The sequence below is a fragment of the Styela clava genome, chromosome 2 (genome assembly GCF_964204865.1).
Source record: "Styela clava chromosome 2, kaStyClav1.hap1.2, whole genome shotgun sequence".
In the NCBI taxonomy this organism is placed as follows: domain Eukaryota; kingdom Metazoa; phylum Chordata; class Ascidiacea; order Stolidobranchia; family Styelidae; genus Styela; species Styela clava.
The window spans coordinates 5,262,578-5,278,024 of NC_135251.1; the positions used below are offsets into that span (position 1 = coordinate 5,262,578).

The 15,447-nt window shown below is 36.3% G+C and overlaps 1 protein-coding gene across 1 annotated transcript; it reads right to left on the bottom strand.

The window, feature by feature from the left end:
- Nucleotides 1-210: 210 nt before the first annotated feature.
- On the bottom strand, nt 211-14,852 carry LOC120335750 (uncharacterized). Its single transcript, XM_039403369.2, has 6 exons — nt 14,373-14,852; nt 10,530-10,667; nt 9,661-9,801; nt 4,668-4,829; nt 4,149-4,216; nt 211-3,650 (listed from the first exon to the last, which is right to left on the bottom strand). The coding sequence occupies exons 1-6, from the start codon at nt 14,470-14,472 to the stop codon at nt 2,697-2,699; spliced, it is 1,563 nt and encodes a 520-aa protein (XP_039259303.2). The 5' UTR covers nt 14,473-14,852; the 3' UTR covers nt 211-2,696.
- Nucleotides 14,853-15,447: the final 595 nt, after the last annotated feature.

The window sequence follows — 15,447 nt, forward strand, 5'->3', positions numbered from 1 at the left end:
ATTATGTTTTTTTGTTCTAACGAAAAAATAAATTCTCTCTTCCATTCGGTGGTGTACTCGGGCGTTCGAGTACCGGCAGCATTCTTGACTCGAATTTTTTAATCGGCTACCCAATCGTTCCAGTATCGATTCGTTCGACTACCGAGGTATCGCTGTGAATCCTCCATACCCTCTAAATTTCTCTTTTTCTACACAATTCTAGGCACAAAATTTGATTCAAAAATCTTTATTGACCCATTTCACAACAAAATCACTTTGTAAATGAGCAGCACAAGAAATATTGCGCAGAAAATACTGTTTTGTACAAAAGAATTAAAAACTCATCAGTCAGGAGAGATTCTTGGTAAAAAAAAATCACACAAGAAAATTTATCAACATTTTTGGTTACTGGGGGCAGAAGTATTCATTCAGCCCCACCTCATTGTCACCATTTTAGGTTTCTGGGGTCCTAACATTTTTTCTCCCCATGTTATAATTCATACAATTAGAAAATCTTTTTGAATGCTTTCAAAGACCCCCCTTTTTATATTCACTTTTTTTGAAGGAAAAGATATTAACATTTTTGGTTGCTGGGGGTAGTATTTTGCGAGCCGTGTTATTCAAACATTTTTTTTAAGAACTTTTTTATCGCCCTCAAAGTCCCTTCTTACTTTTAAATATTATTATTTATCACTACGTTTTTTAGGGCTAGCATTGTTAACCACTTGAAAACAGTTTTCAACATTTCACCGATTTCAGATTCATAAAATTTGAATTTCCGAAAAAGTTTACAAAAATAAGGAATTTCAACCAAAAAATGTCAAATTCTGACTCAAACTAGATTAACCAACAAAAGCAATTTTTTTCAAGGTACCATATTCTATTGACCATAAGACGCAAAAAAAATCAATAATATGCTTGGATTGGGGCTTTGTTTTATTCATCCACATGGCGAATCTGGCTCCAATACGCAACGGTTTTTAAGAAGACGACTGTTTGTTTATAAAATAACAATTCCGGTACTGGTTGGTTTAGAGTGTAAGCAATAAAGCACTACCTGATCCATACATTAGGCGCAACAGTTATGAAAAGGGGGGGGGGGGGGGCAGAGGGGGGAAACAATGGTACAGAGACTGATTTTGAGTATTAGCACGAGCACTACATGATCCAGTGAATCGCACAATCGAGTTTCGAAGAAAATAATACCTGTATAGTACTGGTTTTGGGTGTAAGCATAAAACACTACCGTCTCTAAGCTTTTGATGCATCAGCTCCTAAAGCGCATGATCAATTTTGGAAAAAAAAGGATTTAATGCGCTCTCTATGGTCAGTAAATCCCGGTACTCAGCGTTGAGGCACTGAAAATGATCAAAATAAATATTTTGGCGTTTTATAGAAAATATCATAAAAATCACAATTATTCATGTGGATTGTTTTACATTTTTATAACAAAATGTTGAATATAGCACCAAATACTTAAAAATTATAAACTTTTTAAAAAATAAACCAAATTTACCTTGTTTTTAAAAGTAATTCATGTAGCGGGAATATGTTACAAGTGGTCTCTAGGTAGAAATGAGTGACGGAGAGAGATGCAGAGATGGGAGGGGTTTTCTGGGTGGGGATGGGTGAGGAAGGTATTTTGTATACAGCCCCAAGTTATTAAGGAGTGAAGTGGAGTCGGTGTGACTTATTCCCCAGAATGGAAAAGGGTTCAAATGATTCCCCCTTAAAACATATAAATTACAGAGTAATAAAGAGGGCACGAAAGCTTTTTCCTGTCGTACATGATATAATCCTACTAAAGCAAACACTCACTTAGAAGCAAAGAAGACTCATTCATATCTCAACAAAGTTACAGGCACCACTACAAATATCAAACGCCGCTGAATCGGGAATAACAAATATAGTTACATGAAAATGACAGTAAAAAGGGCATAATTTTTAAAAGCATAAAAGAAAACATGATTTTGAAACCAGGAAATAAATGTCAAATAAACCAGGAAATAAAGGTTAAAGGTCAGGATAAATTAAAAACAAGAAATATAACACCAGAAATGTTTCAAATATCTAGAACTTCAATAAAAAAGGGAACATAGAAATTGATACTTTAAATACAAACGCAGGAATTCAATCACACTGGCGAAGGTTTGCAAAAGAATAAAGGGGTGTGGTTGGGTGTGGCACTAAAATTGAACCTTGCGGGCGTTGGTTGCGGGTGGCACCAATATTGGTTAGGCGTGGTAGCAAACTGGACCTTAAAGGCCAGGTGAGGGCCACTCGGAAATTCATAGGTAAAATGGTAAGACCAAAAATCCTAACCTTTACGATAGGATGTGTTGAGTTTTGGCGTCACTGGCCCGTGCCCCCCTCCGGGACTTCCCCCTTTCGTGACCCCCATCTTGGACTTCCACATCATACCTCGAGAAACCTTGCAATGCTGTTTATATTTTTTTATCCTGATGTGCAGCCACTGCCCTCCAGAAATCATTGCATAAGTGGCAGTACAGATTGTTTTGTGGCATGGCACTGTAATTGCACTTGTGGCACCATGATTACTTTGTGGTATATGCCACAACCTAGCTCTGTATCACAAATACCACATATCATGGCAGCTGGTCAGTATTTCGTGACGTGGCACTGTGATTGCACTTTTGGCACCATGTTTTGCGGCATGGGTCAACATTTCATGGCACCCTGAATGGTAAACCATGGCATCACAAATTACCATTCATAAGACCAGTGGTTTCTGAGCTTGTGTGGCGTGACTTCATTTCACGCTGCCTTGATCGGAAGGCATTAGACAACGCTCTTGTTTTGTTGTGATCAATTTCCGCGTAATCACAACTTAAAAGGTGTCCTCCTGGAGTTCGTGGCGTCAAAGGCGTGCCAGGCAGACCAGAAGATGCCGAACCACAGCTATAAAAGTCACCATTTTTTGTGGATACCTCAATAGGTACATAGTCAATGTTATGACGATGTTGAAAAGGGTTCGCGTTATTTCCAGTTAACATTCGAGGATCAAAGTCAAAAGAAAAATGGTTTCCACCAATAGGAGCCGCCGTAGCGGGGAGGGGCGTGCCGCTAACGTCTAAACTCGCGTTTACGGTATTAACATAGTCTCGCGCGGACATCGGCATTCCTGGAGATAGTCTCGATGTAAAATCGTTAATATGTCGTAATCTCCTCGCATGCGATTTACGTTGCTTAGCCCAACCGTTTTGCTTTCTCCATGGGTCAATTGGGGGTAAGGGCGGGGGAATGGGGTTATTCGTCGCTAAAGCTGTAGAAATCGCTGCCCCACCATTGCATTTTCCTTCACTGGTCGTACTGTTGCCGTTAAGACTCCCAATCCCCGAAGTGCTATTACTTATGGGTGTTAAAGGATGGTCCCCATCCGACCGCAATGAATTTGCGCTTATCCCCCTCGGTGGCATTTCGGGGGATTCTCGTTGCCGTGGAAACGTAATGTGTTCTGAGTTTGTATTGAAGGCTACGACACCCTCTGGCGCCTTCAAGCGTTCATTTTTGTGTTGTTGAATAACGTCACTGTTTTCGTACTCGCAGTCTGCTGCCACCGTGTGGTGTCTGGTATGATTAATCCTGACTGATTCGTTCTGGCGATTGTACGAGACCATATTGCTGTTGATACGTCGCCGGTCGAGCATTTCCTGTATAAAAATAATGTAGATAACAAATATAAATAATATATAAAAATTTTGTAAATATGATAAATGATCTAAATATGATATATTAGAAGATAAATAATTTATAGATAGAAAATGCAGCCTAAAATATCCTTTTCATATTTCAAGATCCAGATTCAGTTATTTATTCCGTGGTGCATGAAATATTGTAACAATTAAACAAATGCAACAATAAAAGATCAATTCAAATAAGGAGATATACAATATTTGCGCAATTGACGAGAGCTGCGAAAGACTACCAAAGCCAGCGTGTCAGCAAACTTGCACAAAAACCCATTTGAGCTTTTAGCGGGACAGTGATTTCTTGAATATTTTTTTTGTCAGTACGTTTTCCACTGTTAATCAAATCGAGCAAACTTAAAAACATAGCTCTTATCCTGTTAGCGGTCTCTTGCGAACCCTTTCTATTCTAAGTCGAAGGCACATTGAGCAAACTTGTGTAAAAAATTAGATATATCTCACCTGTCTTCCAGCGGGGGCTGGCTGTAATTCGAATGTCCTTGGCAATGACCCTCTGCTTCCTGACACCCCTGAAAAAAATGGTTAATTTATAGGTGTTTAATCGTGTTGGACTATGTGAAACCATTACTAATTATTTTGGTTTGGCAATCATTAATTAGGTTTACAACTGGGGGCCGTGACCCATCTGAGGGGTCACAGCGTAGTTGGAAAGGGGGGGGGGGGGGGGGGGGGGGGGGGGGGGGGGTAAAGGAGAGGGGCTCACAATGCCAGGCACAAAACTCCTCGTCCCCCTTAGTTTTATTGCTTGCTAAGGTTATTTCACAGGGTGTTTTCACTTTGTTGAGCATTTGGAATATGGCAATCAAAATAACACTATATATACAACTGGAATGATAAACAGGGTCATTAGTGCTAAAATGCCCAGGAAGGGAGGCCTTAGAAAGTTGGAAACGACTGTCAACAATCCATATGTCCACTTCATGCCCATTCAATAACAAAAATTACATTTAATTAACCTACCTGTATTCCTAGATGACGCACTACCCCTCGTTCCAGGGGTCGGGGGAGTATATCTCGAATTAGAAGTAGAAGGATGACCTGACACTGATGAGAGACCGGCTGTTAGAGGAACTCCATTGCTTCCGCTGCCATTTGTATTGTAGTATGATGTACTGGGAAGAGCTGGGGAGTAAAAAAGTGGTAAATTTAGATCATATGCTAAAGGTTGAAGATGGGTGAAGTGGCCTAGTGGGGGTAGATCAGGGGTGGGCAAGGTTTTTGGACCAGGGGCCAGAACTTTCGCCCACTTTGACTGGCGGATCATGCAAGTGTGACGTAAAAAGTTACATTTCATGAACAATATTTACAGTTTTACAAAGATGAAAAACAATAAGTCTCGTGCTAAAAATAAATTGAATCAGAATCTCAACAAATCCCTTGAGCTATTTTAGCTAAAACATAAAAATTTTAGTTTAGTTGTGGCAGCATCAGACGGGCAATATTAAATCACCCAAGGGGCCAGATTTGGTCCGAGGGCATGGTTTGCCCATGTCTGGGTTAGAGTGTTAGACCTAACTGTGATGGCAGTGTAGGTTGAGATCTGAGATTCAAATTTTTTTGGCACATGACTGTTTTTTTCCTTGTGAGATATTAATGAAACATGTTTCCTATTATGTGTGAACTGTCTGAATAATGGATTCCATTTTTCAGTATTTTATATGCTTGGAAGACCCTTCACAATGAAAAAGTCACATAAATTTGTATATATTCAAACTATTCGAGATTCAACTTAAAAAATTTACGATTAGATTCTGAAATCATCAGGTAAATGCCTAGCCTAATTCTTGGGCAATTCAATATAATTATTCTTCTATCAGAAATGTCATTTCTCCTTTATAAAAATTATTTTTGTATTAACAGATCATGTTTCAGAAACTCAATACTTATGTATCTTAAGATAAAATTCCAAATAGAAATACAGATTTCAGTATATCAAATCATTTATGGTATATCATCGGCCGAATATTGCAAAATTCGAAAGGTTTTTATAAAAAAGTTTATTTTTGGAGTTATCGTATTAATTATAGATGGGCAACGTAGAATAATTTTTTATTCTAGAATACTCAAATCGAATCCAGAATCCTATTCCATTCTTGTAGTTATTTAAATAGTAGGAATTTCCCACCATATTGATGTGTGGCCTAAATGTATTACTATACTTGTACAGTATTTATTTGGCAATGTCCTGGGCATTTATTTTTGATTATTGATTTATTTTTGAGTTATCGTATTGATTAGTAATAGAATCTAAAATATCGATTCCTATTCTATTTTCTACCGGTATTTAAATAGCGGGTATTCCCTGCCACATTGCTTGATTAAAATTTACAAAAAGCTAAATTATAGTCCTACTGTACTGTCATATTTGCATAGTATTTGTTTGGAAATGTCCTGATTATTGAATTTCATATGATACCAAACAGGCATTCCTCAAAACAATGAAATTTAATATTATTAACACTGGTTGAATTGACATTGATCTTTACATACTAGCCCTGGTCTAGATTCAGCGTAAAGATGTAGATTCATAGTACGGATGAAACCACTTACCAATAGGTAAAATAAATTTTAAGTAGCGTCAGTATTTTCTGGTTTAGCGTTTTTTTATACATAAATCTAATACATTATTTATTTTTCAGCATAAATGCCGCTAGTATCAATGATTGCGTGTTCGAAGCCATATTCAGAGCATTTCCCATTTTGACGGTTTTCCAATGTTTTCACACAGTTTTTTGCAAAATTATTGGTGGTTTACATGGCTTTTCACTGTTTTTGAAAGATTTTTGTTGTTTTTTGACGATTTTTCACTGTTTTTGGTAGTTATGGACAGTTTTTCACTGTTTTTGGAAGATTTTTGTTGGTTTTTCATAGTTTTTCACTAATATTGAAAATTTATTTCTCCTTCAACTGTATGACTGGTTTCCCTAACCTTTGATGTATCGTTAGGTCGTAGCTCGTGTTTCAACCAAAACAAATTATTATCTCGTTACATTTAAAGCCCCAGGCGTCGAAATAAAATGTGAACGATAATTTTGCGTCCCTGAACGCGTTAAACCCGCAAACAAGACGTCAACAAAACGATGAAACTCGTGCTACGACCAATCTGATAAATAAAATTAAATGAAGAAAATGTTTCTTCGTTCTAATACTACGAATAAGGTCCTAGGAAAGCAGCCAATGACATGTAAGAGCTACTAAAAAACGATCAAAATTGTGACCAATTTGGTAACAAAATTGGCTTTAAAAAGACTTTTTTATGAAGTTTTCATAACTTCACACAAAACAAAGACCCACCCAGGTGAGCAACCATTTGTACAATTAGTATCTCCAACTACAAAGCGTTTTCATAATTGAAATTCCACTCTGGCTCCATTTTTATGATCACCATCATTCAGGCAAACAATGTGACTATGATAGCTTTAAAAAAATCTTTTTTTTATATCAAGGCATTTCCACAATTCAACCTTTTTGAAGAAGCGTTTTCACAGACTTGAACATGAATACAGTCAATCAGGCAAACAATATGCCTATGGCTTTAGGAAACCTTTTTTTTGGAGTGCTGTCACATATTTCATATGTACAGGACTCTGGACAAGTAACGTGTATACGAGACAAATCTCTGAGAAAAGTAAAAGTATTGGGCAAAGGTGACTCATCTCTGAGCCATCCCTCAGTTATGTACACTCACTCAGAAGTAAAGACTCATCTCGGAGCAAAGCTACAGGCACTCACTCAGAAGTAAAAAGACTCATCTCTGAGCAAAGCTACAGGCACTCACTCAGAAGTAAAGAAGACTCATTTCGGAGCAAAGCTACAGGCACTCACTCAGAAGTAAAGAAGACTCATTTCTGAGCAAAGTTATGAGTACCCACTGATAAGCCAAGAGTTATTGAAACTACAAAGAAGCAAGGTCACACACACTCATTCATAATTAAAGGAGACACCTCTAAGCAAAGGCAGAAGTGTCAAGATCCACTGGAACTACCAAGATTGATGGTTTGAAATTTGACCAAATCACTCCCCAGAGATTACTTTAATTGCCGAACACTGCTATCACAGGCTCTGAAGAATTTATGGCATTTTGATGGCTGTATATTAGGACCGCCTGCAGTTGGAGTTTGTCATAAAATGATAAACTTGTTAAAATAAACTTTAAAAGAAGCATGACTTGTGGATATCTGACATTCAATCTGACATTCAGTCATTATATGATCGTTTATATGCACAAAAACAAGCATGAATTGAAAAAATATGTACCGGTATGTATCACAAAGCCTTTGCCTTACTGTAATTCATTATCACAGAAAATATAACCATCACAAATTCGAAAGTTTAGGGACTTCTGTGCTAGGAAAGTAGTTGAAGCAGTGCTTGAATGAATAAATATTGTTTGCTGGAAATGGAAATTTTACTTTTCCTGAAATGTTACTAATACTATTTCATTAAATTCCTCTCTTCGTCTATTTTGAATCTTTTCATTCCTTCCCCCCACTATGCATAAAAAACTACTTTATTTATTCAATCTCTAATAGACCCTAAGCTGGTGTTATGCACAAGTCGCATTCCCACTTTTGTACAGATTATATATTGTGTGCATAATTAATAAGTATTACCAGTAGTTGTAATAAAGAACAAAGGTAGTGCTCCCGAAGTATGTGCACCAAGATGGCGCACAACCTGAAACCTAACCTGATACACATACTATGTTCAGGTTGTGCGCCATCTTGGTACACATACTTCGGGAGCTTCCAAAGGGATATTCATAATATCATGTCCATAAAATCTTACATTTTTTTTAAATTGCAAAGGGAATTTATCGATACCATGTTTTGGCCCTCGCAGATGTATTAAATGAAGTAAAAATACTTGAACAATTACTGATTAAAAACAACAAACTTTGTTGAGATATATTGAGAACTGACTTTATAACAAAATTGAAACTATTAAAGGACTTTATTATGGACACTCTGCAGCAAATAAAAGATAAAATTTCTCCTATAGAATGAAAAAACACTTCCTTGGTTAAAAAAAACATGAATTTAGCATTATTGAACTTCTTACATAGAGTAAAAATCCACTAAACTATTCTAGATTGCTTTATGATTGGCCATTAACAGATTGAGTAAAGGAATATTAGTGTCGCAGCTGCGGCTGGCTATCCCAGGGGAGAAGTAGGGCAATGTTTCAACTAAGTAGTGCAGGCTATTAGCGGGCATGGCTCCAAAATTTTGGAGGAAAAGCTACTTAGGGAGTATCTGAAGAATTAATTTTTTTTTATGAATTTGAATTTACTGTTTAAGGCGTAACATGGCTAACCAAAACTGAATAAGCAGACAGCCGGCGAACTTGTAATAGAACTAAAATAAGGAAAATCGGAATGAAATTATGCCCTAACCTAACCTGGTACACATACTACGGGAGTAACGAATATTCTAATCGAGTCATGTATGCAGAATGTACACTCAAGTTTGTTTTGAAAATTAAGAATTTCTATTTTTCCAGTTCCATAAAATTAAGACATTTCTAGCCATACTGTGAGACAATTGCTTAAAATGATAATCTTGGTGTTAGAAAATGTCCACGAACAAGAGTCAATATTAAAAGTCAAAAATTTTGTAAACCCGCAGTCAGAGTCCAGGGCCGTAGCCCGTAACCAGTAGTGGGGGAGGGATTGTGGGCTGGAACCCCCCTTTGGAATGTAAAAAAAAAATTGTGTATGACACAACAATTTTTTGAACGCTTTTTAGACCTTCAAGACTTTTTTAAAGAACGTTTTCCGGTCGGAACCTCTCGCTCTTATGGTCTGTCTAACTTGGCAAATTAGACTTCCAAAACCCCCCTTTCTGAAAATTTCTGGCAACAACCCTGTCGGGGTCGATTGTAACTTTCCCCTGAGAATCGGAAGAATCGGAAGCATTCACCACAACCCTGAGAATCGGAAGCATTCACCAACCTGTTGTCCCAGTCATCATCGACATCTGGTGCGGGTAAGCAATGCTCATCGCTCGCATGTTCTGGTCCTGAATATCATTCCAAGCGTCCTTGAGTTTGTCAAACAGTTGAGTCGCTCGGTGGCATTTGAATAAAAATATTCCTGTCAAAATAAAGGTTTTGTATTTAGCCTGGAAAAAAGGAAACCTGATAATATGGCTTAGTCATACTCATAGAACAAATCATGGGCTACCACTTTGTCTTTATGCCCCAAGGTATGGTAATTTTAATAGTTACAATTATCAGGAAGGCCTACTGTAAAACTTCATTAATAAAAATGTTCCGAGATAGGTTGATAAAATTTTCAATTTATCCCAGGAGAGAGGAATAGTGATGCCAACATATGGCAGACCATGGGTATTATATATGGAAATTTATATTTTTCATTATTCCTAAAACTATATTAGTTTATTTTTAAACTCCATAACCGCAATGCTCTTTAGCTGATATTTTGGTTTAACCAGGGATGTTCAACATGCGGCCTACGAGCCACAATCCAGTCAGCCAAGCCATTTATTTAGTGTGGCCCTTATCAATACTCCCATTTTTCCCATCCGGCATAAAATCCTAATCCAACTGTTTATGTTAACAACTGATGTTAACAAACTATGCAAGAATTCGAATTGCAAGTGTCTCACGAAAATGTGAAATGACTTGAATTTGCTCTGTAAATCTTCTAGCTTTCAACTAGTATCTCTGCTAGTACAGAGCCTTCTTCAGAGTAAAAACCACAAAAAGAGTTAAAAACGTCATAAACACACAATAGTATTAAATACCAATACTTGTTTTGAACCCTTTTTCTAGCAAAATAACAAAAAAATATTTAATTACCTTGCCCAGTATCACAACCATGTCCAGTCTCAATCAGCAGTAACTCATCATTGAAGCCGTACCGCTGAAGACAGGTTATCGGCCACGACGCCATCATTTTTTTACGCTTGCTGTGAACGAATAATTTCTGACTTTTGACTGAAATAAAAAAAAAGAATAGGATATTATAGTTTTCTATTCTAGTCTATTCAAATGAACTTCATCTGGGCAATATAAGCCTACTAGCAATTACTCGCTTCAACACTGTACTAATAAAGTTTGTCTCCTTAGACCAAGGGTTGCAACCTGCGGCCCGCGGGCCATATGCCTCTCAACAAGGAAAAATTTTGCGGCCCGTGGAGAGTTACCAATTTTGAATGGTGTGCGGTTCACAAAACGAGTTTTCAATTTAGTTTGATCTGGCATGTGAGAGTAATTCCAATTCCTCACAATGCCCTGACAGCTAGCTTGTGCGAAGCGAAAGGCAATGTTAAATCAAGTTGCGGCCCGCGGTTTTACCCAGTTATTTGTATCTGGCCCATCTGTATTAAAGGTTGCACATCCCTGCCTTAGACATTTAAAACATTCTCAAAATTATTCCAACATGATAATTGAAAAAAATTTGAATAATCAGTTTGATTCATTTCTAGAAATTCCTAATTCAACTCCCTCCAAATGAAAAATTAATTCAATTATTCAAATTTTAAAATCAATCAAGGCGTCTTGTTTAGTATCCCTAACCTATTGCAAACCACATTAAGGACAAACAACGGCACATTTCTCCGACCTATGCAAGCAATTCCCAGAGGATCAGGCCTGCATTAATTAAACCAATGCTGTGGTGACATAAATGGGATTATTAGTATTAGGTGTACGGAGTATAATTAAAATGGCTTGGTGGCATAATTAATAAAACATTATTGCTATGCTTTGTATGTATGCGTATGATGCAAGTTATTCAAGAGTCAAATAATGGACAAATTTAAAGTTCAGAATTCAGTTCTAGACGATATAAGTAGAATAGTTCTATGAGGCTGATTTTTACCCAAAAATTTTGCTGTTTTTTCCGATTATGGGAACACTTTATACAAAAACAGGATCTTCTCAACAAAATCGGTGTTTTGATAGACCCCATCATACCTATATGCAGCCTTCGTGTCAATATATTTGAGCAGTGTACTTGTTTATTTAATCTTGAAGAATGACAAGATTTTCATACTTTCATAATATGGAGCCTTCTTGGGGGAGATGGGGGGATGGGGGTGCGAGTTTGAAGATTGGAAACCCCCCTTTTGAAATGGGGGGGAATGAAATTTGACACCTAATAGGTGTGACTTGCCTCGTGGTAATTCTACCAATAACAAACAGAACTTTATGGCTCTGCCACCTCCTATGAATTTTTTTTTTGGGGGGAGGGGGGGGGGTGTTGATCTGCAACTAGGTTACCACTGCTTCAATCTTCTCGTACTCTATTTTTAGTTGAGGGCTCAAGACACAAAAAGTGTGGAAAACCACACAAAATGAGATAACATCGAACAAACTATTCTTTTTAGTTTGCATTCAAAATGATAAATTCTCGATTTTCATCTCACTTAACCAATTAATCATTCGTTATATATTTCAAGCTAGGAAAAATTACTATGTATGATTTTGAGGGGTCAGACTTACAATCCTCTCAAAGCTTCGAACATTAGAAGTTTTTCTGTTTTGTATTTATTCAAAATGAGGAATTCTCAATTTTAGTCTTACTTAACAGAAAAAAGTGAACCACAATTAATCATTCAAAAATTGCAGGTTATATGTTGAAATTAAATGTGTCATGTGTTCTGTGAAATAATTAAAACTCAAATTTTGCCTCAGGGCTGGAATAATTGGTATTTAGCTTGCAATTAAAATCATCAAACCATCAATTTTAAACTCTCATAATTACAAAGGTTAAATCTTAAACATGGCGTTGAAATGTAATATATCTACGAGACATGTTTTCACAAATTTGCTCTGAATCAAGCTTTAGACCACAGAGGTTTTCAACCAGCGTTACACCAGTACAACACAGGGGTTCCTAAAGTTTACGTTAAAATCGGAGATTCTAGAAGTACTGGTATATTGTTTGAATATATTTAAATACACACATTCCTGGTCCATTCATTTTCAGTTTCTTTCATTCAATGTTTCTAATATTTTTTTTGATTGGCATATTTTATGATAAGTAGTTACTGTGATATAAATCGCTATTATCGTTTGCAAGGGCTGTAACTTTCCAGTCTGGCTAATTTATCATCCCTTAGCTATATTGATGGATCTTTGAGCCCTAAAACTTCAAAAAGAGATGCAAACACACTCACTCCAAACAAGGATTCAGACAAGCAGTTACTAATATATATATACCTTTTGGAATGACTGGATTATTTCCACTAGTTTGGCACAGTCTACGAATTTATTTCACTATGACAGTGACAAGGGATAATTTCAAATCAATATGAACATCCTATCCATTTTTGAATAACCCTGTTATCAAATATGGCAAAAAAATGAATATTTCACTGTTTCCGTTACCATTTTAAAGAAATTGGGCATTTGAAATAAACATTATTCTAAGAGATTTTATTAGGAACCTCATTTATTCAGGTTATTTTTTGTTTAAAACCAGGTATCTAACTTCGAAAATGACAAATTTTTGAATAAAAAAAAATCGGAATTATTTCTAAACATTTTTTATTTTAGAACCTTTGAAAGTGTTATTTTTTCTCTGACAATAAGACATTAAATGTTAGAAATTATACCGTTCCAAATAAAATATGCCAAATTATCCCAAAGCCAAGAATTCATTATATTGAATATTACTTATTCTGAAGGTATTCAAATATTTAATTCACTTTTGACAACCCCGAAATTTAATTTTTATTTTCAATAAATTTCTGAACACAAAGAAATTCTCCTTATAGAGTACTTAAGCTTAGAATAATCTCATTCAATCCTCAGTTCAGCCACAAGTCAGCTTTTTAGTCACGCTCAGTCAAGCATGAAATATTCAAAAAGTCAATATTTTTTTAGTGCTTACAGAACCACGAGTAAACCCGCCCGCACTACTTATAAACACTAGAAATTTGTGGTTGGGATGTTTCACTCCATACTAGGCAATGGACAAGCAGCCACTGTATATAAATATTTATGTTCAGTATCTGAAATTTCAATATACCAAGTTAGACCATAACAACCAGCGGGTTCGGCCTTAAGGTTGAAAAACCTCAACAAAGCCTTTGAAACAGCTTGGGTAAACATGGGTTTTCGAGCGTCTAAAAACCATTTCGAGCTACGAAAAATTGCTATATATGATTCAAAATCAGGAGCCACTGATATATCTATGTTCAGCATCAGCGTCGCAGCCAGAAATTTCAAAAAGGTGGTTCTGAAATTTATAATTGCCAATTTGAGCCGTAACAGCTAAAGACTGCAAAACATGACTTTTCATCTTGATGGTCTCAAGCTACGAAAAATTGTTATGTGTGATATAGAAAAAGATATGCCCTGCCCCTGTTCAGTATCTGAGCTTTGAAGCAGGACAATCACTTTCCCGATTCTAGAAAAAAAGTGCAGCAGGAAATTTCGCCGCATAGAGAAAATCGCAGCATGAAAAATCGCCGCGAGATCATTTTGCTGTAGAACAAGTATTTGTGATGAAAACAGTTGGATTTTGAAGTACCATTTTATTTAAAAAAGATTCATTATTTGAGATCATACCCTAACCTTATAAACCTTACTGTTTTTATCACAAATACTTGTTTTACAGCAAATTCTCTTGCAGCGAAACTTCCTGTGTCGAATTTACCAGACACGCACTTTTCCATACCAATCGATCCTTACCTTCCAAAAAAACAGAGTTCTTCGATTTTTCATGTTCGTCCACATTTTTCGCCGAGAACATTGAAGGGTGATTGTCAGGTATGCTGTGCGAGCAACCCATCCTTTATTAAAAACGAAACCAGGGTTGCCAGAATTTCCAAGTTTTAACTCCCAAAAAGAGATTTTCAGTTCTTTAGCCTCTCTGTAGTGGAAATAATAAATCCCAAGAATATGATCGCCTTTTCGTTAATAATAGTCGGCAATATTTTCAAGTTCTTGTGATGTTTTAAAACTCCAAAATCTTGAATCTCTTGCTTTTAAAGTTTTTCGAAATTGTCATTCCAGATCTATTTTCGTTACTATAGTCCTATAATCTTAGAGCAATCCAATCTGGCTTCCGATATGTTTCCGAACGTTGTAGTTTCAGGATGTAATAGATTGTAATCGACGTGTTTTTGCCAAATATGATGACAATATTATTATTAATTTACATGTAAATATCTGGAAATATTTAATCAAATGGTTATTTAAGCTGTCGAATAGTAAAATTGAATCAATTTTGGAAATTTTTTGGGAAAAAACCTGGCATCTGCCTTATCTTGAGGATGTTCAAATGTATGTGAAAATGTATGTGCTTTATCTTATGTGTAACGCCAAAAACCTAAATAAAACGGTACTCCCGCAGTGTGTGTACCAGGTTAGGGTTAGGTCATAATGTCATTTCAATTTTCCTTATTTTAGTTCTATTACGACTTACGAGTTCGGGGACTCTCTGTGTTAACCAATTGAATATAACCCCTGCCCATAGGTTTCAGTCTCATCACATAACTTGCTGTAAAGCAGGCGAACAAAATTAGTAACCTCCATATTGGTACACACACTTCTGGAGCCCCCAATATTTTATATCTTTTATAATTTTAGTCAAGGTTCCTCCTACTTTTCATATATACCTGTATTTTCTATCTTATGTGTAACGTCAAAAGCCTTAAAAATAAACTATGTTGATAACATATAGCACTAGCAAGGACCATCAATCTGATTGGACAGAAAAACAAAAGTTGTAATCTGAGAAGATACCCATACAAAATATACTCTG

Excerpts from the sequence above, each read along its gene's own strand:
- LOC120335750 (XM_039403369.2), bottom strand. The coding sequence starts at position 14,472 with ATGGGTTGCTCGCACAGCATACCTGACAATCACCCTTCAATGTTCTCG. Across the intron at positions 4,217-4,667 it reads TGCGTCATCTAGGAATACAG|GGGTGTCAGGAAGCAGAGGG; the intron begins GTAGGTTAATTA and ends CATTTTTTTCAG. Across the intron at positions 3,651-4,148 it reads CAGCCCCCGCTGGAAGACAG|GAAATGCTCGACCGGCGACG; the intron begins GTGAGATATATC and ends ATTTTTATACAG.